A 23,869-nucleotide genomic window follows, 5' to 3' on the forward strand; every position below is an offset into this window, starting at 1 on the left:
AGAGTAACAGTGCGTGCGACAGGATGAGCAGAAGGAAACGAAAAGTTAGCATTTCGTTCGCTTCCTTGAGTTGGTGCTGTTCCAGGCGCTGTTACTCAACTTAGAATGCTGCTGTCGCAGTAAATGAGTTCATAGCCGAAGGAATCGCTGACGCCGCTTTAACCCCATAGCTCGATGTATAATGCTTGCTACGCTGAGCTTGATTGTTGAAAACTGATTTAGGCGCCTGAATAAAGCAAAGCCCGTAGTGGTGTTTTCGCTACACTGAGGTGACCTCAACTATATTTTCAGTGTTGTGTTTATTGTATACGAATGCACTCTCCGTGGCCAAAAATAAAGCTGAACAAGTTAATAAAATTTATTGGGTGTTCGGGACTTTGCGGGGTTAAATAAAACCGACCAATTTACGTTTTATTCGCGTGTTCTGCGTTTGTCAAATCAATCGACAGAACCGAATAGTTGGGCTGCCCCGCCAACTATAGGCTCATTTTTAAGATTCTCCGAATTTACATTGAAAAATGGACCATGACACAGTGGCGGACCATGTTCACGACGACAAAACACGCTTTTCATACCCAGCCCTTCTTGTCATAGTCATCCTCTCCCTTCAATTGCCTTCTCGACTTTCGTACGACACTGTATACGAGTGTGGGTCTCCCGGAGACCGTTCCTCAACCGAACATCAGTCAAGCCAGGTGTCCAACTCGCTTGTCGTCGTGACAGCAACACGGACGCTTTATTTCAGCGTTCGTTGGAAGACAAACGATCCTCAGTCGTGGACCTAGTTTCGCAGATAGTTTCTATGTATTCGCTTAACTCGCCTTTGCGGGCATTTAACTTGTGGAGTTATTTTTCTATTTGCAGATTTAGATCTTGGTCTACGAAAAAAAAAAGCAGCGCTTTGATGAAAGAAGAATTATGGCCGAGCTGCCTACGCAACGTGCTTTGATTTAATGTAATAGTTGAATAATATTATTGTTTGTAATGAAAATGTTTCTTGAGCTGCATCCTGGCACTCAGAATATATATCGCACTTCATACAGATGATGGAGGAGACATATTACTTACACGAAATACATACACGGGATTTAGAGGTAATGGTACACTTAACTACGACACAAGAAAGAATAATTAAGACAGAAGAAGCAAAAGCAACAGTTGCAAAAAGCAGAAGACCGGTGCAAATATGCATTTGTTCTACATATTACACCGATTTTTTTTATTCTCTCCGCGAGAATGCTTCTGCTGGTATGGCGGCAATGATTAAGTAGAAAGTGAATGGAATTTGTGGCATAATTTATACAAGGTTATGTCAAAAGTGGCAGTTATCTCAGGAATTGCACTAAGTGAAAACTTTAGAAAAAGGCTAATTATATTAGTTATCCAGGTAATTTGTAACACCTTCGTTATTGATTAGGTTCATATTGTGATTTGTGCCTCCAATTCTACAACCTTCCCATGTACGTTTATTGTAAGGAAAAAATCTCCCAATTAAATTTATTATTGCGATAGCAATTATATGGACACTCCAAACCCATTTTTGCCGTCGCTGTCACTGTCGTCGTCGCCGTGATGTTCCGTATAAAGTCCAATGGCGAGAAAATCGTCGCCGCGCGCCGTGTGTTGTGTGTGCGAGTGAAAGCGTGCGAGGGTGAGCCGGCAACCACAGCTTAATCTCGCGCACGCGAGCGAGGAAGGCGGCTGGAAGCGCACGGTCTTCTTTCACGCGTGAGGCACGGGGAGGAGGCGACGGAGACGGATGGGGAGGGGGGGTGCGTTCTGCTTACGCGGCTGCTGCTCACGGAGCTATCTTGCAAGCAATCTGCGACGCGGCCGAAGTGCGCGCCCGAGGGAGCCTCACCTTCAAAGCGAACTGCGATGGGCCAAAGTGCATTCGCCGAGTGGCGGTAGCTTCGTATGCGCTGCGCTTTCGACGTTTAGTTCGCGTTGAAGCGAGAGTCAGTGCGAAGGTCAATTTGCTCGCTGCCCCTGGCGCGCTTTCTCACTCCAGCGAGATGTGTTCATGTTTACCTGCGCGTGACAACGTGCTTGTTTATTTAGCTAGTAAGCGAATATTAACAACTTTACACGGCCGATAAAACTGCTACCCTTACTTCGCATAGTTGTCCACCAATTTCCTATCGAAATCGATGCTTCGCCTTTCGGGTGAAACTGCGACTGTTTAACTGTGTCGACATATTTTCATGTTGTGCTTTAGCTTCATAATGAGACACCGTATTCAGCGGAAGGCAACAACTGGCACTATACCAAATTTACACCTTATATCTACAGTATATTCACGTGTATACAGACGGATCGTGCCATAATATTTTCTCTGGATCAGCATTGGTCATACCCCATTTGATATTAGAACAAACATTTAAATTATCCCGAGTGACATCTTACACCATCGCTGAACGTTTTGCTACACTATTGCCAGTTGCACATCATGCCATTAGTAGAGAATGCGCAAAAATGTGTAGTTTTTAGTGATTCTAAAGCTGAACTCGCCTCACTAAAACGCATAGGCAAAATTTTTTTGAATACATATTTGTTGTACTAAACGTTGAAAGAGCTCACAAAAGCAAGCGCGAAGAATCGCGTTATAGCGCGTGTCAGTGGATATCAGAACACTCCATATTCCTCGAAACACTGCAGTGGATGCAGCTGCAAATGGAGTGAACCATAGCGAAGAAAGATTAAACTTTCCTCTTTGACGCAGTAAAGTCCGCTTGCTTCTGTGGCAGTAATACGGTCGTATCAGCAAAAATACCGATGTATAAAATTGTGAATTCTGCCAAACCTGAGAGATAACAGAAAATTTGAGCCATTACTGTACCGCCTGTGACTTGGTACAACATACAGGGTGTTTCACTTAGCTTGGGCCGAACTTTAAAAATGTGAAAATGATACGTAGCTCAAGAGAACCAAGGCAATGTTGCTAGCCGTCGCTTGGAGATACTCAGATTATTTTTTACATTCCGCCTAATTAGGTAATTCGTCTAAATAATTAATGAACTTCTCAAAGTGAAACACCCTGTATGCGCGGCACTTGAAGCGCAGTATTAACGGTGCTCCAAGTCCACAGTGCTCGTGTGGCCACCCATACGAAGATGTGCACCATATCATTCTCGAGCGCCCAATGCACGAAACTTCATGACACAATTTGAGGGCAGATCTAATGTTATTAGATCGACGACCATTCACTCCTAAAAATTGTTGGCCCATGGCCAATAGCGGGGCTTCAGAGAAAAGCGCTTGTCGCTTGAGACGTTTTCACAGAAAACGCCAGTATCTTAGATCTATAATAAATTTATGCGTCTGATGCAAGATGCATGTATGATGTTAGTATACGCTTGCGAGTTTATCGAAAGTTTATGTAGTATGTTATGTATGGGTAGAATTTAGGTCTGCGGACTTATCTATGTAACTGAACTTCTCTATTCGTGAAACTGAACTTCGTTATGTGTTCTCGGTTAATATAAAACACACGCGTTTACATATGCAAATGTATACATGTTCACCTTGTGTGGGTCCATGTACTCGTGTACAGAACATTGTTATATTGCTGACTGACTGTTTCTGTGGTTCCTTAGTGCTGCATTTTGTTACAACTTTCTTGGCAATATTTGTTTTTCGGCCAAGCGACGAGGAGTAGCCGGTGCCACTAAAAGGAGCCAACCTATGCTATTATACCGTGTCAATAAAAAATTGCAACCACTTTACTGAAAGCTTATATAAGTTGCATGATAAGTGCGACCGTTCGCGTGCAGTTATCATCCCCATTCACAGGGTGCTCGAAGACCTCAAAAACGTATTGTCTTTTCATCCTCATCCGCCACTTGGAATCTCAAAACAGATTCAATGGCATCTTCTTTGAAGCCCTCCTTTGACGAGTTTTAACAAAACAACTCCCGCGGCCTTTATTTTTCATGCCTTATGAGAATCGTCGAAAGAAGGCCTCAGTTGTCGTCACGAGTTGAGGATAGCCGAAAAGTTTTCCTCTGGTGACAATGTTTTCCATTTTTCTCCCTTTGATCACTGAGCATGTGAGTGAAACATCGGGCAGCAGAGAACAAGGTCAGGGTGCCCTGAGGAAGAAAGGTGTCGTATGCCTATATCCAACGGCATCACGTTCTCCCAAGCATGCTAGCAAGCGAGGAGTGTATTAAAATGTGTTGATGTGCAGACAAATGGCGTGGACATTTCGTCTAGCAACATTGTGGAGTGTTCTGGCATATACCGAAATAATTCAGCCAGAACTTCGAGGCCTTTTGTGTACCTTAAAATTGTCAAGGCGCCTGCTTAACGGAGGCGCGGTTTAGACGTGCTCCGAAGCAATATACAGCGTCCTTCACCTATTCATCGCAGCAGGTGAAGTTTTATGATGTTATGCGATTGTTTTGTGGTTGCAGAGCCAGTAACGATGCAGATGCCATCCATTGTTCACCGAAGCAGCAGGGTGCAGAGTGACCCAGGCCAGCCCGTGGACTTGCTCTGCGTGGCCGAAGGTTTTCCGGTTCCAGGCTACAGGTGCGCCGCTTCGTATTGTTATTGCTTCTCGAGCTTGTTTTATTACATCTCCTGGTAAGAGTCCCTTGATTTGAGCAACACTGCAGTTACTATTCTGTTTCAGAGAGTCTACAACTGAACACTTCACTCGCTTCCTCTATTTCTCACCGAGGTTTTAAGAGTTACCCTCCTTTAAAATAAAACTTAATCTGTTCTAATCAAAACTAAAAAATTAATTCAAGCATTTAACGTGTCAAAACTACACTCTGATTGCGAGGCTCATCGTAGTGAGGAACGTCGGAATAATTCTTGCCACCTGAGGTCCTTGAACGTGCAAATAAATGTAAATCCGCGAGGAGTCTTGCAGTTTGCCCGCATGAAATGCGGCCGCCATTGCCGGGATAGACCTCATGACTTTGGTCTAAGCAGTGCAACTTATAGTCACTAGGCTACCGCGGTGGGTCACGCGTGCTGTAATGAGCAAGAATTACAGTAATAAAACCATATTTTTTAAAAAATCTTGGAATCGTTTTTTTTTCTTTGCTAATATTTTCTTCCTTCGATCACCAACCTTAGTAAACAAGGTGCTACGAAAGGTACCTTCATGAAACAACCATACGATGCAGAACACGGTAATGTTTTCGTTAAGGATGGGTATTGCTGAAATGAAGTGCACTAGTCAAATGAAAACTGTTAGGCTTCAGGTAAATGCTAAAAATAAGAACCAAAGCTTCGATATTATTTTTTTCTTGGTCCTAACCTCTACTTTACCCTGGGTAGGCTAGAGAGAGAGAAATATGATGCACTAAAACAGCAGCCAAATAAGTGATCTAGCACCTGACAGGTGGCAAATGAAAGTTGCATGTGATCTTTAAGCTAACAAGTTCTCGCGCAAATGATTAGCACTCGTAAAATAAATCAGCAACAAAAGCTTTACAATGAAATTTTAGTTCATTCTCTGTGACGTTGTTATTGTTGGCAATAAGAAATCCGATGTTCTTGCATACACAGCTCTCTTTCCTCCTCCTAAAGTCATGGCCCTATGATTAATCAAGTTACAAAGTCTGACGTCCGTAGTCACTTTCCGTCGCTTTGGGTCCCACCAGATGTTCCCTGCGTAACCAAGTGATTTTCTTATAGAAGAAGCATCACATCTATATCTGGTCATACACCAGCATGGTTATTTAAGATGGAGCATATTGATTTCCTGAACTGCTGTTCATGCGACGACACAAAGGAAATCCAACACTTCCTGTGGTGATTCCCAAAATACCACGATGAAGTGGAAGCTTTTCTTCAGAACCTTCAAAACTATGAACCTTCCGCATGCGTGCCTGCAACACCTTGTGTTCTAGAAGGGTCACCCGTAGCCTACAAGAAATCTTCGCGTACTCTTCTTGCATTCCTAAGAAAGACTGCTTTGATGGACATGTGGTAACGTAGCAAGTGATGCTCAGGTGGGCCAATTGCCGGTCTCGATCTCCTGTCTAAACCCGCCTGTTAGTACAATCCAACTTTACCACATAACAAGGACGTGCTGGGTGTGGCCTCATAGCGGGAAAATGCTCAGAAGCACAACACGGGGTCGCAGATCACCGATATTCATAACGAATGCGTCATGCTTACGCTCGCAGTTTTAACTATGAAAACAAGACTAATAAAGTGTACTTCGTTATTATTGATTGCCTTATAGGCCCGTTCAATTGACGTTGTTCAGCAAAAGTAGAAGAGGTTTTGAAAGTTATAGGAAGAAAACCTCACTAATACATAAATATGACTTAGATTAGTCCACAGAAGAAACATCATAACCTAACTTTGAGTAAATGGTTTTTTGCGACAGGAATTGATTTTTTTCCGATATCTAATATATCTCAATCCCCCACCCCTTTCCTTTTATGGTGAAACGTTCTATACACTGGCGTGAGTGCTCACGGAATCACTTTATTTTTAAAGCGCGCCACCGTTCGTAGCAAGCCAGAACAAGTCTTCGGAGCTGGTTCGAAATCAGATTTGGCACCATGGCGAAATTCGGCTGCGCCGATGTTCTTTGCGCTTCAACAACCGAGGCGCAGGTACTCCCGATGCTGTTGAAATGGCTGGCCAGCGAATGTCCCCTTAGCTATCGACATCGCAGCGAATGTGTCGGCATGCTTTGCCACTGATGATGCTGTATTTTTCGTCTCTGCCGTTCATTCTGTGTAAGAGTGCGCGCGTCCGTGCAAGAAAGTGTTCGGAATGCTTTGTTGCTTCCTTTTCTATTAAGGGTAAATCTTTTTTTATTCGTTTCAGACAGCCAATTTCCAGTCTAACTATACTTGGTACTTATATTTTGTGCGGAAGTTTAACAGTATATATTGGTCGTATGTATGCGATGCAAGTTTATCTGGTTGATCAGATGCCTTGAGTTTAACGCGTACGGTCCAAAACGTAATGGGTTAATCTCGTAATATGAGGGAGGCTGTAGCAACTTACAGTTCAATTTTAGTAAGTAAATTCGAGTAGGATTCTATATTAGTGAGTCTACTAATTTCAGTGCTTATATGCCTGTATCACGACAAATGCAGAGTTCTTAAGCACGCATACTCCACTCGCTTTCTCCCCAGGGGAGTCAAAATGTCGTAATTACAAATTTGCGCTTTGTTTCCCAGGAAGGCACCGCCGCATTTCTATAATTATAGGTGGGCAAAAATGTTTAGGAAACCCAACCTACTGCTCCGCCGCCAATAAGGGACCTATCGTATACATCAGCGATGTTGTGTTAGACAAAAGCTCCTATATACATGTAAAAAGCAGCAATGTTCGAATTCTCGCAAAGGGCAACCACTATAATAGATTAAGTAATTCTTTTTCATTAAAAACTCAACATAGGGCGTCTTAGTGCGACAGAGTTTAAAATTATACAGTAAAACAATATCTACAAATATTTACACCGCACACAATGCACTATATAGACTAGTAAACGCTAAGTATCGAACTCCTTCCAATTCCATCGCAAGTATACTAGTCGCAATTCTGGGGAATAAGAGCGGACTATTCTTGCGTTTTTTATACCACGTTAGCATCTACGTTCAAGACAGAAGCTAACAGAAGTATGGAGGCTTGAAGTGATTAACAGGGGCAGAACAGGGAATGTCGCTGAAGCCAACGTTTTGACCCGAGCACTTGTCTTCTTCAGAGCCTGGAATCGATGACAAGTTTCCTTGTTCCCAATGTTGGCTCTAGTGAAATTCACTGTCCGACCTCGGTTGATCCCTTGGTCTAGACGATAATTTGGAAATTGGGTGAACGATGCAACAGGATCCTACCATAATTGTAGAAGTGCATCAGTTACGGCAATGAATGCATGTAAACTGTTCGCTATTACTCTATCCTAAACACCTTACATAACAGTGATTTCTGAATAACATCTCGTGCATGCGGGGATGTTAATTTTTATTGGTACCAGAAAATTTAGGCACCACCCTAGACAAGCAGCACAATCCTACTTCTTGAGCTAGATTACCCTCACAGGCAAACATTATTGGCACAACGAAATAAAGGGGATAATTGACTAATTAGCAAAAGCTTGACAGTTAACTTTTGAACTAATTAATTCACGCCTCTACTTGCAAATTACGAATATTATAATGTGACCGTTAGAGCCAAATCCACTTCGAAAAATTATGAGAATGACACCAAAGTTTGCGACCAAATTCATTGCTTTTTCAATAACTCTTGAGATTCAGTGCATAATAAGCCGTTTTGTAAAAGAGTGAGTGGAACAACAGTGCATTCTACGGCAGTTTGGCTGAGCTTTTCTCAAAACTGGTGATATTTAAAAAAATTGTTTCAAGTAGATGTGCCTGGTAAATCGTATATTGCAATATGTGCGCTTAATTAATCAGTTGAAAAGTTAAATAGGAACATTTTGTCAATAATTTAATTATGCGTATTGATTTGTAGTCTAAGTAATACATACCGTCATGTTGTGTTCCACCTCAATAATAGAGTTGTGCTAAATGCCTGTTCAAGTTAAAACAACCGGGTGTGGTTTACCACTAATGAAGCAAATAAAATTGTCTTCTTCTTCTTTCTGGGGTTTTACGTGCCAAAACCAGTTCTGATTATGAGGCACGCCGTAGTGGAGCGCTCCGGATTAATTTTGACCACCTGGGGTTCTTTAACGTGCACTACAAATCAAGCACACGGGCGTTTTTGCATTTCGCCTCCATCGAAATGCTGCCGCCGCGGCCAGGATTCGATCCCGCGATCTCGTGCTCAGCAGCGCAACAAAATTGAATCTTAATCTTAATTTGATTTTATTTTATGTTTACGGAGTTATAAGTTTCCCACTTTTAATTTCTTGAGCTTCCCATATTTTATCTAACTTTGCAAAAGATCCGAGGATGTGGCGGGATAGAGATAAAGCTGGGAGATTAACCAAGCTGAGCCTGTTGGCGTGCACGGCACTGCGGAAGGGGGACAGGAGATTGAAATATGAGAAGCAGGTCAAATGTTCACAGCATGCACGGTCATATTTGCAACGAAGCCTTTATTGTTCAGTTCATCGCAAACGATCGTAGTATAAACCGCTGCATTTCAAGAAACGGAGCAGTGCTTTTGTGGCTTTGCACATCACAGACACACGAAGCCACGGCCCCACGATCTTATCTTCTATAAAATAGAATTCATCTAATTGCCATAAACCTGTCCGAAGGGCAAGCCTCTCACGTGTTGAAATATGTGATAACAAATTTCCTTCTGTTAAAAGTGCTTCTTTTCTTACCTCTAAGACAGCTTGCGCTTTAAAAGATAGGACCTTTTTCGTATGAGAGTAGTGAAACCATCATGCAGTGACAACCAAATGTTGCTCGCTGAGGATGAAAAACTTCCGTGAAAGTTCAGGCAATTAGCAGCGCAACGAAGTTATTTTGATTGGCCGATGCATATTCTCATTGAAAGCAGGAGCCAAAACAAAGGCTACGCTTGTCCTGGTTACGTTAACCTCTAGTACACCGTATTTATTAGTGTGAGAAGCAAACTTACACTCTAATTTATCAGCCGTATAGTGACGCTTGCAGCCTATGGTAACAAAGAACGTAAAAAAAAAAAGAACGCAAAGCTGTTGAGAGTGTTACTTGGGTTCCTGTTTGGTATAACGCCGTCTACTTTTTCATTTGGTGTATACGAAACACTTACATAATAATTAAGCGGGAGGTTCTGTCGATGCCTTCGTGCAAATTATACCAGAAAAAATCGGAAGGAATTCGTCCCCAAAGTAGCTCCGTTAGCAGCACTGCGTACCATTTAAACGTGTCGTGAATATTATGTACTAACATAGTATCTCTGCCTGTCACTTACAACACACTTCTACGTAATGTTTTTATGCTGGCTGCCATCTGTATTGCAGCTGGTATAAACGCGACGGCCAGCGGATGCTGCCCCTAGAGCCCAGTATGGACGTTCGTCAGGCGGCCGGCGTTCTGCATTTTCGCGAGGTGGAGGCCCACCATGCCGGAACCTACGTCTGCCTCGCCTCTAACAGCGTCGGCGAGGCGCAGGTCGAGCTAGAGCTCGTCGTCACCCGTGAGTATGGCGCATGTTCTGACCGTATGTCATCGCGGGAATCGAGATACCGTTACAACGCGTAGGATTCCTAATTGGCGCTAAACTATACCATATTCCTTGTCGTAGCGGTGCCGTTTACGTAAAGAATTACGGGAGCGCCAGACAACGTTAAACGTGACTATGATGATAGCTTCGCATACACTCAAGCCACTTTGTTACTTAGATTGTGACTAAATTATAATTAATTTTCACGCTCCCCTGTCTATATTTTCCGGTGTCTGTGCATGTGTGTTGAGCCCGGCTATCAGAAATGACGAATACACCAAATTTTAGGCGGTGTTAGGTACATGAAGTAAGATTTGACGCAATCAGCTGTTTGCTTATTGCCCCTATTTTACCTTCTTAGTTTGATACCTTACCGACACGTGAAAGACTCGTACATGTATTCCCACCAAATGTTGCCATCAATGACAGTAGCTTGCCGGTTGTCAAGCTAATGATAAACGAAGTGAATTATGAAAAATGAAATGAGCTGCCACAAAATACCGCCCTATGAAAGTGAAGGCAGTAGCATGGCTGCAGGTTCTTGACTATTTGATGACCCCGCTGTAATAGCTATAGAAGCGACTACCATGCGTTGAAAGGCTCAAGAGCCAACACCCTTGTACGTACGTGTTATGACAGCGATGGCTGCGTGATTATTGCATCGCACCGAACGTATTCGCTGGCAGCTCCGGTTGCGTTCTCCGTGTTCATGCCTTTTTAAGCACTAGACGGTGACCGCCAGACACTGGTGTTCAGTGGAGTCGTAACACAATCTAGCCGCAACGGCTTTATGACTATTCGCGCCACTAACGTTGCGCTGCTGTTTTCCGAGGAAATTTCGTTTTTTTTTTTTTTTTGTTGAAGCGCAAGCACTTTTACAATTTCTGTTCTTCTTCCATTTCTATGCAGCAAAGCCTTGGGTGACAGTCAGCCCGGCGCACGTAAGGACCGAGGTGGGGCACGCTGCTGCATTCCGCTGCAATGCATCCGGCCTCGACTGGGGCGTGCTGGACGAGACGAGTCTCGAATGGCGCCACAACGGTCGACGCCTGATGCCGTCCACGCAGCAAGCTGCAGGAACGGGTCGCTCCCGTGTTCTGCATCTTCCTTCGATCCGGCGCCAGGACCAAGGGATGTACCAGTGCTTCGTCCGTCTGTCACCCAAGCGCACCGTGCAGGCGGCCGCAGAGCTCATCGTCGGTGGTGAGAGCAGAAAGTATTTGTGTTTGTCGTCTCTGGATTTAGGATGCAGATGTATTGCCAGCAAAATTTATTTCACCTTACTGTCTCCATTCGTTTGCTGTGTCGTGCCGTCGTAGTAAGGCTGAGCTAAGTAATGTCTCTTTTGAGTTGCTACCTCACGCACAAGTAAAAATTTATTGATTCTTTGATTGATTGGTTGGTTCGTTGATTGATTGATTGATTGATTGATTTGTAGTGGTTCATGTTCCAACACAGCCCCTGGGCGACGAAATACGCCTTACTTACTGAAGAGCTGCAGAATGATACAGGGTGTTTCATTTACGTTGGGCTAAACTTTAAAAATATGCAAATGCTACCTAGCTGGACCGAACCAAGGCAGTTTTGTTTGCCGTCGCTTGGAGATACTAATATATACTAATATTTCTTGCATTCTGCCTAATTAGATAATTAGTCTTAGTTAATAATCAACTTCTCAATTATTACAGTTATCTGAAAAGTGTCAATGAGAAAATTGTAGAGAAACATGACTTGCGACACAGTTTTCTGTTGCTTACTCGTACGTGCAACATAAAAAGTTTTTCCTAGCGTGAAAGAAGCCCGTGAATACACGCAAAATTGCCGCGTGACTGGCCGCTCGAGGCACTTGGCAACTGAGCGAAATGCCGCTTGGCAACTGAGTCGAAAAAAAAAAAAACAAGTGAGAAAGAGCTTTTTCAGGACGCATTAATAAATATGCGTGCTCACAGCGGCCGAGAATCGAATCCTCGTATCTCGCTTTCAGTCGCACCACGCAATAGACATCGGTGTTTTGCGGCGAGTCGAAGCTTTTAAGATTCACAAGATTTCGCGGTTCAAGTAGGAGAAAATCATAGCCATAAATAGGCACGAACAATATCGTTTCCATTTCTAGATATGCTTATCTATCATCATCATCATTGTAGTAGTCTCATTTTAGATCACGGCGAAATGACCGCATCTTTTGCTTTCATTTTTTTCCTTAGTGCGTTGGGCTACTTCTTCACACAGACAAATATCTCGAAGAAATCTAAAGCTTGTACCATATGACTGTAGTGCAGTGGGTCGATTTGTATAGTCGACGTTAAGAAGGCCGCCTTCTACTGCTGCAGTGTGTACGTGGCTTACTTTTTCGTTTCTCGGTCTTTACCTCTCTTCTTCTTTTTCACGTTCACTCCCCTTGTGTTCTCTTCTTTTATTTATACTCCCTACCCCTTTCCCTACGTTCAGGGTAGCCAACCAGGACTACCACTGGTAAACCTCTCTACATTTCTAAACATTTTTTCCCTATCTCTGGCAATATTGATGCTGAATACTTCGCTTCAACACCTTAACGCAAATGAAGTGAAAGTCCGAAAAAAAAACGCACGGACATCTGACACACGCATCTTCAAAGATGGCAGTTCCTATGCACGACCGAATTTCAGTGACCATGGCGTCCTGTGGCGGCTTCGTCAGAATCAGCGCTCCACTCTCATCTGGTCGAATAATAATAAGAAAGGTGCTACTGACTCAGAGCGCTATACTGTTTATATTTCCGCAGGCAGTGATGCAGAATCTGATGTTTTACTTTCGATACACGGATCAACTTCCAAGCCTTAAGACCAGCACATCACGCAAATAAGGTAACAGAGAATCCCCCTAATTCATTCACAAATAATTAAATACACGCCATCCTAATTTCTTGTGCTAGTAATGGAGACAATGTAAAGTAAGGAGAATGATTAGAAAATTTAAAAAAAAATGTCGCAGTTTCACCCGAAAGGCGCAGCTTCAATTACGATAGCAAATTAGTAGAGAGCTATACCGAGTAAGGATAGCAGCTTTATCAGCTGTATAAACTTGGACATGCAGCAGCACCAGAAACGTGCAGAACTGTTGTCGACGCCGTCGGCGTTTTGCCAGCGTTCGACTAGATTTTCGACGAGATTAGAACGGGACACTCGTCGAACAGCGTCGGAAGTCTTCACCACCTTCTCGCCTCGCAACATTTTTATATAATACTAATTTGGTGTCGCAGCTAAACGTCGCCTCCCCTCCCTCCCTCCCGTCCCCCCACGGCCTTTCGCGCGCCAGAAGAAGTCGCGTTTGCTGTCCGCCGTGCGTTCGCTCCCCGTGAAAACGCGCGTCCCTCGCGCACTTTCACTCGCATATAAGCATACGGCGCGCGGCGACGATTTCATCACCCTTGGACTTTAAACGAAACCTGACGCCGACGGCAGAAATCAGCTTGGAGTGTCCGTATAATTGCTATCGCAATAAAATAAAGAAACACTGACTGTACAATTGTTTTGTTTTTCCCTCTGACCTGCGGAAACAAATCAGAAACTGTACTATTCAGGATTATAAATTTTAGATGTCGAGCCAAGGCTATTAAACCAACATACGAGGTATTTTCCTCTTTTTAATTACAAACACATGATTTCGGTCATCAAGTTCAATTGCCCTCTTCTTTTTTGTTTTTCTTTTTTGCCAAACTAAATCAAGTGATAACGAATATTGACCGGTTGCTTGAAAGAAGAGCAAATCATAGGAATGAAAAAGATTTCGACGAAGGCACCGTGGATGAAAGTGGACAATGGTCATTAGTAAAAAAAAGTTCCAAGAGTAGCCGCCGAAGCAGTAATAAAAATGTGGTAAACGAAGACAAAGACTTAGCGACCTGGAGCCATAGCGAAAGAAAAAGTATGCTTACAATGCTTGCATGGAATCTGGAGAAAGAGCCGAATGGGGAAACAATAGGAGACCGAGAACTGGGTGTGTTGTCTGTTTATTTATTTATTATATAATATTGCGCACGGCGGGAGTGCATATGCATGTTATTCTCGTGTTTGTGTATAATAATGTCATTGAGGTCTAAAACCTAATAGGAGGAAAACGCTGAAAAAAACATTTTGTTTTCTGTAATTCACAGCACTCACAAGGCTAATGGAGGAGCAATGAAACAAAGTAAAAAACGAAGGCAGATAAATTGAACTGTTGCTATACGGGGGACAATAAGCAGGTCATTATCGAATAAACTCACTCCGCGGCGAAATCTCTGTCGTACGGGGAACGTAATTATTGGCATTGCTGTGTAATTATTCAGAAACGTCTACAGGAGCACAACATAATGATTGAAGGGAGTAAGAGCGGTTCCTTTTGCTTTATTTTTATTTCTTTGTTCTTGCGGTGCTTCCAAGGCAACTTCCTGACAGCTGGCCCATGTTATTCACTGTATAATTTGTTAATTTGAAACATTTATTACATATTGAAACCGTTTTGATAAAAGAAATACAACTGTATACTCGACGTTTTTGTTTACATAGCTATATCACACATTATTCTCTTACATCAGAATATCAGAGAAAAGAAAAAGCCATTATTAGGTCACATGCAATCAACAAACGCTTTCATTGGCTTCCCGCTAGCCGTTCTCTAGAAGATTCTGAATTTGCACGAAGACGCTTAGTCTTCTGATCAGGCAACGAAGCGCTAATTACCTTTTTAATTGGAAGATATGACTGATTTCAAATCTCAATGAACTGCTCCAGAAGCCTCAGAGCCATGTCGCGTTAAAAAAAGTAGCAACTGGATTTCTTCATTTAGGCGAACTTCACAATAGTAAAGCGTGGTCTGCAGCAGATAATCAGTTTATATACATAAGAAAACAATTCCGGACAAACATGAAGATTTCCAGAGGGTGTGACCAGGAAACGTACATGCGTGGAATAGTTTTTGAAGAAATAAGAACTTCGACGTGCATAAAAGCTGTAAAAGCACACAAATACACAAGTGTTGGATAGTTTCTCAGAAGTCTGTTCAAAGTGTTCGAAGCACTTACGTGTCTGCGTAAATGAGCGGCTGACACGTGCTGACAACACCAGGCAGCGTGTCGATGTCGTCTCATCAAGGTACTACGCAGATAATCGTGTCGGAAAGTGACGACAATTTCGTCACACTGTCGTCAGTATGATGACGGCCCGGGGTTTTTGAAACTATCGCGCCAAGTAAACATCCTTGCTGTCGTCTTAATGTCTAATTCTCATCCACTTTGCTTTCACTAACATACTCCTTGTTCAAAACATGCCCGTTTTCTCAGTGCTTACGAAGCCGCTCATTCCTTGCGATAATTCGTCCGTATTGTATCCGAATCACAGCCAGCAATCAGTGCATAACATTTCGCTGTAAGCTGTTTGCTTATAGCACTAGTTTCGAGAAATATTGGCTCAAAGCTTGCTGTGAAATCATTTGCTACTTCCGTTGACATTTTTCCAGACTGAATTGCTTCCACATTGCGCAGACGTGTTACCTGGGAGAGCGATGCATTTCGCAGAGCGATTTCGAATACTTTTAACTCAACACTTCTGCAATGCACAGAGTTTCTAGCAAAAAGGTTTTCAACACCCGCTGACTTCAAGTTTGCGATTACAAAATGCCGCTTAATCACATTAACAAAAAATAACTATTTCTATGGACGATTGACGTGCAAGCTTTGATGCCCGCCACAGATATATGAATACTGGCCAGTAAAGCTTTATCATGTTGTCTCAAGTTATCTAACTTTAAAAATCTCGCTTAGCAATCGGGGCAAAACCCAGACTTCGCACGTTGAAGTTCACTGACAGTCGCCATTTCGTGTGAAGTAGGGAATCGCTTACGAATTGAATCTTGTAATTTTTTACGCTTGGAGAAAATGTTATCAGGCCAAACATCGATATGTGGCGTTTAGGAATTGGCAATACACGCCTTCAGGGCTCACACCGCCAAGATTTGGTCATGAATGATTACTGGAAGAGAGAATTGTCACACACCCCACTGCAGCACGAAGCTACAAAGAAACCATAACTTTGTTTTTAGGAAGAAACCTGCGCAGTTAAAGAAAAAGTTGTCCTGGTCTGGGGATAGAACATTTCCGGTTCTATCCCCGGACCTGCCTTTCCGGGATAGTCGGTATATCATCTGGGCTAACGAGGACGCTAGCAGAGCAATGAGCGAGGGTGAATTAATTAACAATTCGAAGCGCAGGGGCACTGAATAATGAAAATTAATTCTGTGGAAGCCCAAAAGGTGAACGAAGAATCGTGAAAGGTAAGATATGTCGTCCACCGCGAAGTAGCGGAGCCTACAAAGGAATGCCAATATGGTTTGCTCAGAAAGAGAAGCATATCTAATTCTGATATGAGCCTTTCTGAAACCTTTTTTTAGGCACACGCTTGCAGATTCTTGCTGCACTCGAGTGGGTGACAATATTTCCTTTCATGAGCCTTGCTCCGCATTGCAGATTTCCGCAGAACTGATTTGTCGAAAGTTTGGTTAGAATAAAACAAATCATAATTATGGGGTTAAATGTTTCAAAGCAACAGATGGGATGGGATATACGTCTAATGGGGAGCTTCGGAATAGTTTGAGCCACCTGGCATTCTTCAATATACACATAAATCTAAATAAACAAGCGTTTTTTGCATTCCGGCCCCATAGAAACGGAACCGCCCAAGTCACTAATCGAATCTCGTTATACAGCATAACGCAGTGGACATCGAGCCACTGCGGCAAGCGAAGTTCGATTCGATGCTCTCTAGATGCTTTACTGTATGTATCAAGTGTCCCACGTAACTTGCACCAAAATTAATGTATATATATATATATATATATATATACGCAAGCCAGAATATGTTTGTATTTCGCCTACATAAGTACTCATTATTAATTAATAAAGTTCTCAAATGTAGAGCAAAAGTGTCACTGAGCAAATTGTAGGCCAGTCTGAATAATTCTTGATCCAGTTTTCTGTCGCTGAATACGCGCTGCATAAAAAGCGTTTTACAAGCTTTAAAGAAAGATAGCGAAACACGAAAAAGCGCAGCGTGACTAGTCTTGGGCATTGTAACGCGTGCTGAGCAACAGAGATATGAAAATTTTCAGGAGGGTCTACAACTTTCTCCTTGACACTTTTGCTCTCAATATAATATTTGAGAAGTTGATTAAATAATAATAAGAAATAAGTATTTAGGTCAAATACAAAAAAAAAACTGTCAGCCCTTCCACTGGGGTGGAGATGGAAGACCAGCGAACCTGTGCTATGGTGGGAATTATGTATGTCTAATTATGACTATCGAGATGTGATGGTGTAATTGGTTATTTGAGCTATTATAGAATAAGAAATATATATGATCCGGTGGTTTTCACTTATTTAGTGACAACAGGGACCATGGCCTTATGGTCGCAACGGTACACCACCATACGGTGTACGGCAAAGGTTGGCACGTTCTTCATAAACACGTCACCAACGTCGCGTGCGTTCGGTGCGAAGGTGGGCAAAATGCCGCCGCCGTCGACAACAGTTCTGCGCGTTGTTTGTGTGACCGCACACAACCGCTGTCAAAACGCTGGCGTAAGCAAGCGCGCCAGCAGCCACGGGTCTATCGCTTCAACGGTAACTGAGCGGCGAAAGCATGGCGCATACAAAGGTAGGAGCCGTGTTGCAGATCGCTTTCAAGATACGGTGCGCGCGACCGCCCGGCTACGGTGGCCACACGCCGCGCAAAGTACAAGTTTCTCGCAGAGCAGAAGCTACAACCTCTCCCTCCCGCGCTGCCTTCCCGCTGTCCTCCTTTTGCGTGGGAGATTGAGTCGCCAGTTCCTCTTGCGCCCGGTCGCAAGATACGCATTTGGTGCCGCAGCTAAACGTCGCCTCCCCTCCCATCCTCCCGTCCCCCCATGGTCTTTCGCGCGACGGAAGTGGCGTTAGCTCTCCGTCGTGCGTTCGCTCGCCGTGAAAGCGCGCGTCCCTCGCGCGCTTTCACTCGCACATGCAGCATACGGCCTAGGAGAGTTTTTTTTTTTCTACATCCGGACGCGACCATCGAAGAGTGAGCCCTTAACCGCCTCGCTGTAAAAAATTGCCTTACTTGCTCCAAGCAACACCAAACAACATTCACTTGGTTCGGTCCAGCTACGTGGCACATGCATATTTTAAATCTATGACACAAGTTGCATGGGACACGGTTTTGTAAAGGCTGCACAGTCTGTCAACTTATGGCCCTGCACTTCTTGCGGGTTACTTTTCAGAGTTTTTAAAAACGACCCATTTAGGAGTCAGTGAACCATTGTTGAACAGAATAAAAACACACTTTTCTGGCGCGCGCGCGTCGTGTTTCCTTGTCGTGCCTTGTTTATCGCGCTAATCTTTTCACTAGGACGAACTTCTCCTCTCAATTTATCATTCAGAGGACAAGTTCGACCCCGTGAAAAGATTTTTAACTCAAAATTTTGGCAGTGTTTTTTCCCTCTTTCCTGTCACTGTCTACCCGGCGATATAGCACAGTAGCTACAGATGGAAGTTCATACTTCTCTTCAGCAGAAGCTTACGCATTTGGGCTGGTTGGTTTATGACTTGAGCGGACACAGCGCAACATACCTGGGCGTGAGAAAGAGACACACCGTGCCATGGACCAACAACCTTTGCTTATTAGTCAGCGCCTTTGCCTTTTTGTCACGCCCTGTTATTTTGCGCTGTTTTCGAAAAAAAAAAAACGAAATTCCAACGATAGTGACCGAGCACGTTTGTCGAATGTGATATTATGTGTCAAGTGCACATAATAAGTACAGCACCATTTGCGACGCTCGCGCAATCTGAGCAGATGCTCTTTTGATTGAGAATTGGCAATGATATTAACGAAGTTTCGGTTCCTGCAGGGGCGTCTTGCCACGAGTAACATCTTGATAACAGTGATTATCAATCGTAAACGAAAAGCAGCAAGAAAGTGAAAGATTGACGTGTGGCAATATACTTTAAGTTGCTGTAGAAGTCTCCACGATGTAATGGCAGTCTGTGTGAAGGCTGTTTAAGTTTATAGATTGTCTCTAGATTTTATAAGCGGCTTGATTTTTAGTACGTAGATTCTAAGGACATACGTTCTTACAGGGGGTTTATTATACGACTGCGCGAAGCATTTCATCATTCGGCACACTTCACTCGCTCATTTCCCCTTGTCAAAGATGACTCCTCGAATGTTCTCTTGCCGGTCGCTATCACGGATGGGTAGCCACCAGTGATATTTTCTACAGCGTCTTGACAACCGACGGCCGCTTTAGGAAGTGCTTCCACGGATGGGACGCTTGCGAAAGAGTAGTTTTCCTGCTATGTGAGCAAGAGCGTCCTGATGGGAGAAAGGGATTATCTGGCAAAAGGCGCACAGAGCAGGAGAAAACGAAGCTTTAGTAAGAGCGACTACTTAAGGCATCTTCGCTGGGGCGCAGATAAGGTCTTGCACTCAGGAATGTGTTGCCGGCATAAGTGCTCTTTTAGCGTCTGTTAGCAAATGTATATGTGCTGTATATTTGAAGTCGGCGCACTCCCGGAGATAGCGGCAGCCATTTATTTTAGTTCAGGACGTTCGCCTCCCCTTTCTGACTGTTAATGGCTTATTCCGATCGCTACTCATTACAGTTCTCGGCGTATCGGATGAAATGGGTTCATGATTGCTTGCAAGGCTATTTTGTGACATTTGTGTTGTGTTTGGAAAACGCTAATGACAGTTAAATGGGCTCTTGGGAATCTTCAATTTTCAGCTTCGCGTCTTTGTGTGTGTGTTCATTCTCGTGTATATTCTATACAAGTTCAGAAGCACTTGTGTATGAGCTTCAGCTATAGCTTAGCGATAAGTACAGTCATTTTTTTCTTTTAACAATTGTTTTTTTAACAATAACTAATTTCTTCGGTTTTCTTCAGCTCTTTGAATGTTTATATTTTTGTTTCGTTTAGGCACCATATAATCTCTTTTAATATTCACAGCGCGTTCCCCTGTACAGTTTTGCCAAATGTAACTTTCCCCGTTTGGCAATACTTGCTGCAATTTATGTAAATTTTTTCGCCTGTCCGATTGGCAACACCATAAACTCAGCCACGAGAGCAGAATGAAAAAAATTACGAATAACAAAGATACCGAAAAGAAAATGAGAAAACGTTGTAAGAAGAAGACTGAGAAGAAAGACAAAGAAAAAATGAAGGCGAGAAAACAATAACTATTTGCATAGTCACAGAAGAGCAACCAGCGTAATCCGCACTCCATATGTAAGCCTAAGACGTATTTTGCTATCAATCAATCTATCTATCTATCTATCTATCTATCTATCTATCTATCTATCTATCTATCTATCTATCTATCTATCTATCTATCTATCTATCTATCTATCTATCTATCTATCTATCTATCTATCTATCTATCTATTTGCCTTTAGCGGTTTCTCCCCAGTTTATTCTTACTATCTTTACTCCCTTGTCTTCCCACGTTATTATTTAGATCAAGCGCCCAAGCTCAAGTCAACTTTTGAAGAAACGACAGTACGCCCGGGAAAGCCCGTGTCGCTTCGTTGCGTTGCATCTGGGGACCCTCCTCCACGCATCACATGGCTGCTGGATGGCGTGTGGCCCATTGATTCCAGACATGGCCGTGTTCGCGTTCGCACGACGGGTGCGGACGCTAGCTCCGGCACCAGCGGAGCCGAGGTGTCCAGCACGTTGTCCGTCACTTCGGCTGAGGTCCAAGACGGCGGATCGTACTCATGCGAAGCGTCTAACTATGCCGGCGTGGCTTCGCACGCGGCTCGCATCAACGTGTACGGCTCGGTTTACGTGCGAGCACTCGGCAACCTATCGGCGCTGGCAGCAGGCACTTTCTCGGTGCAGTGTCCGTTCGGCGGTTACCCCTTTGGACACGTCTACTGGGAGAAAGGTGAGCGCGTGTCAAATGTGCTCTTAAGAGAACGAAGATAAAGTTATAGTCGTAATAACCCGTTCACTGTAGTTGCCGCCCGATTCTTGGCCTATCCCCCTCAGTGGGTGCGAGCCATGGTAAAGGATCATCATCATCATCATCACTGTAGCTGTAGGAGTGCGTCTTCAAGCAAAAGAATAAAACTTGCAGAAGTAAGAATAACTCACCGCAAAATAACATTTTATATAGGTCAAGTAATGTTTCAGTTTTACATTTTAAATCAATTGCTTTAACAATAAAAACGTTATTATTTTATTTTTACACATAAATGTAACCCTTGTATGAATTTTACGCCAACATTTAGAACTCGCTGGTTGAGTCTCGGAAAGAAAAATTATTCGATGCCGTCGTAGCCTAAATAGGTCATCTGCGCAAAGAACAATGGTTCTTTGGAGCAAAGCTCATTATGCTCAAAACAAAAATATATGACACTAAAGTTTGCCATTTGAACAACAATGTTGGAAATGAAGCATCACAACATTAAAAAGCGTTGTTCTCAGTAATTGTGGTTAATATAACCGTGTAATGCGCGAGGAACAAAGCAAGAAAATGCTATGTTAATGTTATTTTTACAATGTAATACGCATTAAAGCACGATGAAATATCCCTGCTTCCGCTTCAGTATTAGAGTGCAAACCCTCGAAAGCTCTGTCATTTTGACTGCGGATGTTGGCAGCTGTCACGTTTGCAATCACTGACAACTATAGAACGTCTGGAAATGCAAACCTCAAGAGCAGTTTGTTACAGAATATAATACGTATGCCCGGGAGTTATATATAATAAATAGGCTGATGACCTCGTTCAATTTGCAGCAATCAGTGACAGCGTAGGTAGCTTATTCCCGAAAATTGAATGCACCTAATGCCCAGGTTGTTGTTACTGTCTAATATATTTTTTCCAGAATCTTAAGCAGTCTGCTCGTTCGCCTTTTTTTTTCTTCTTCCGTTGCGAAAATGCACAGATGGAAGGAGGCTCCCTCTGAACCAACGTCAGACGGTGTTCCCCAACGGGACGCTACAGATCCAGGGTACGGATCGCGAGCACGACCAGGGGGAATACACGTGTACCGTGCATGGACCCGACTCCCAGATCGTCCACCGAACCATCTCGCTGCACGTGCGGAGTGAGTTTCAATGCGTGGCTGCAAAACAAAAAAGAAAAGAAAGATCCTTAAAGTTGAACTGCGACTTATGAGAGGGGACCCAAAAGATACGAGAACTGTCTGCTTTATGTAGATTTTTTTCTAACAACTTCTACAACAATAATCACCTTCAATTTGTTCTCTTTGGACTTGTCCAAACAGCAATGATTTGTACCACCGACTTATCTATTGCTCAAAACGGCTTGTAAAAGAGCAGGAAAATAGGCTTGTCATTCTATTTTTGTCAAAAAGAGCTTCACGCTCACTGCTGCCTAGACGGGAGCATCGTCGTGGCGCGTAAACCACTCGCCTGTGTCCTACGGATTGGGGCGTTTTGTTCGAGTTTCTTCGCGTAACCACTTAGGCCCTTCACCCTAAAAAGGCCGTTTGGATGTCTAACATTGCAGTACAAACGTAAAATAAACAAGGTCTTTGATATCCAAAAAAATACTGCGGACCCAACGCAGATTTTGGTATTTATGCGTAGCGAAGCCTTTGTAAAGCGGTTATTAAAGTGCTATAAATTTTCCCATTCCATTCCTGCGTCTTTGGCGCAAACCAATCTGGCGCGAGCGCATGTGCAAATGTGACACACGAGGCGATAATCTCAAAGAGTTGAATGGCGTTAGCACGACATAAGTACAAGTATGATTGTAGCCTAATGGTCAGAGCATCGGGTCGCTGTGCTGAGGACCGAGATTTGATCCCACCGCCAGGCACGTGATGCATTTTTTTTTTTTGAGTGGGCGCTGTATACTTAGAATACTGAGACTACAGCAGCACCCGACAGCGACCGTCAAGAAAGCGTCGGAGAGATCGGAAAGAAAGCTACGCTATGGTGGTTCGAAGAAAAGGTGGGAGCATTGGCGGCCGCGGCGCGTAGCAGCAAAACGTGCTAGCAGCGGCGGTGCTACTGGCGGTACTTTGATGGTCCTACTCGCGTGGCATGCTGGGAAAGCGTGCTTGAAAGCCGGCGCTTGTCGCCGTTCTGCAAGAAAGTGGAAGCGATGTTTGCAGGTCATGTAAATGCAGGCACAACGTGTAAGAGACGCATTGCGATTACTATTTGTGTGGGATGTGTAAGGATAAAGCATGTAAATCATCTACGTTCGGTTTACCGTTCTAGATTAGAAGTTGTTCTTGTTGATACCTTTTTAATCACATTTTTTGTCCTGAAGCGCTCCGGTGACTTGATTGGAGAAGGAACAGAGGTGAAAAGAAAAGAGAGACAGCTGGTACGATACACAGCCCAAGAAGAAGAACGTAAACTTTATTATCAAATCGATACGATTTGAGTCCGGCGTATTTTTAGTGGGTCAGGGCACCCGCCGCGGACGCGGTTCCGAGACCTTGTCTCGAAGCGGCTTCCTCGGCTCGCTGGAGAGCTGTACTGTCAGGTTCGAGCTGAGCATACACAGCCCAAGCTTATTTTGCTTTTTCCCTCCTTGAACAGTATATTAGAAAGCCACAAAAGCGTCGAGGGAAAAGCGACCTAAAGAAGTATCATGCTACAGCATCTACCTCTAACCCTTTTAAGAGGCAAGCTTTTCAAGTTTTCAACAATTTTTCAAAAAATTTGCGCGCGGATGGCACTCACTGGCACTCAACTGGCATTCAACTTCATCTTATGTACGCGTCCGCACTAACC

General features: G+C 43.5%; 1 protein-coding gene across 1 annotated transcript in view; it reads left to right on the forward strand.

Annotated features, from left to right (window-relative positions):
- The window catches only part of LOC119448681 (Down syndrome cell adhesion molecule-like protein Dscam2), a 251,508-nt gene that overhangs the window by 178,119 nt on the left and 49,520 nt on the right, over positions 1-23,869 (forward strand). Inside the window, exons 5-9 of the mRNA XM_049665697.1 lie at positions 4,416-4,533; positions 9,902-10,077; positions 11,014-11,307; positions 20,607-21,038; positions 22,042-22,203. Of these exons, the coding sequence (XP_049521654.1) occupies positions 4,416-4,533; positions 9,902-10,077; positions 11,014-11,307; positions 20,607-21,038; positions 22,042-22,203 (1,182 nt within the window). The remainder of the gene's footprint in view (positions 1-4,415; positions 4,534-9,901; positions 10,078-11,013; positions 11,308-20,606; positions 21,039-22,041; positions 22,204-23,869) is intronic.

The sequence above is a fragment of the Dermacentor silvarum genome, chromosome 4, assembly GCF_013339745.2.
Source record: "Dermacentor silvarum isolate Dsil-2018 chromosome 4, BIME_Dsil_1.4, whole genome shotgun sequence".
NCBI lineage: Eukaryota > Metazoa > Arthropoda > Arachnida > Ixodida > Ixodidae > Dermacentor > Dermacentor silvarum.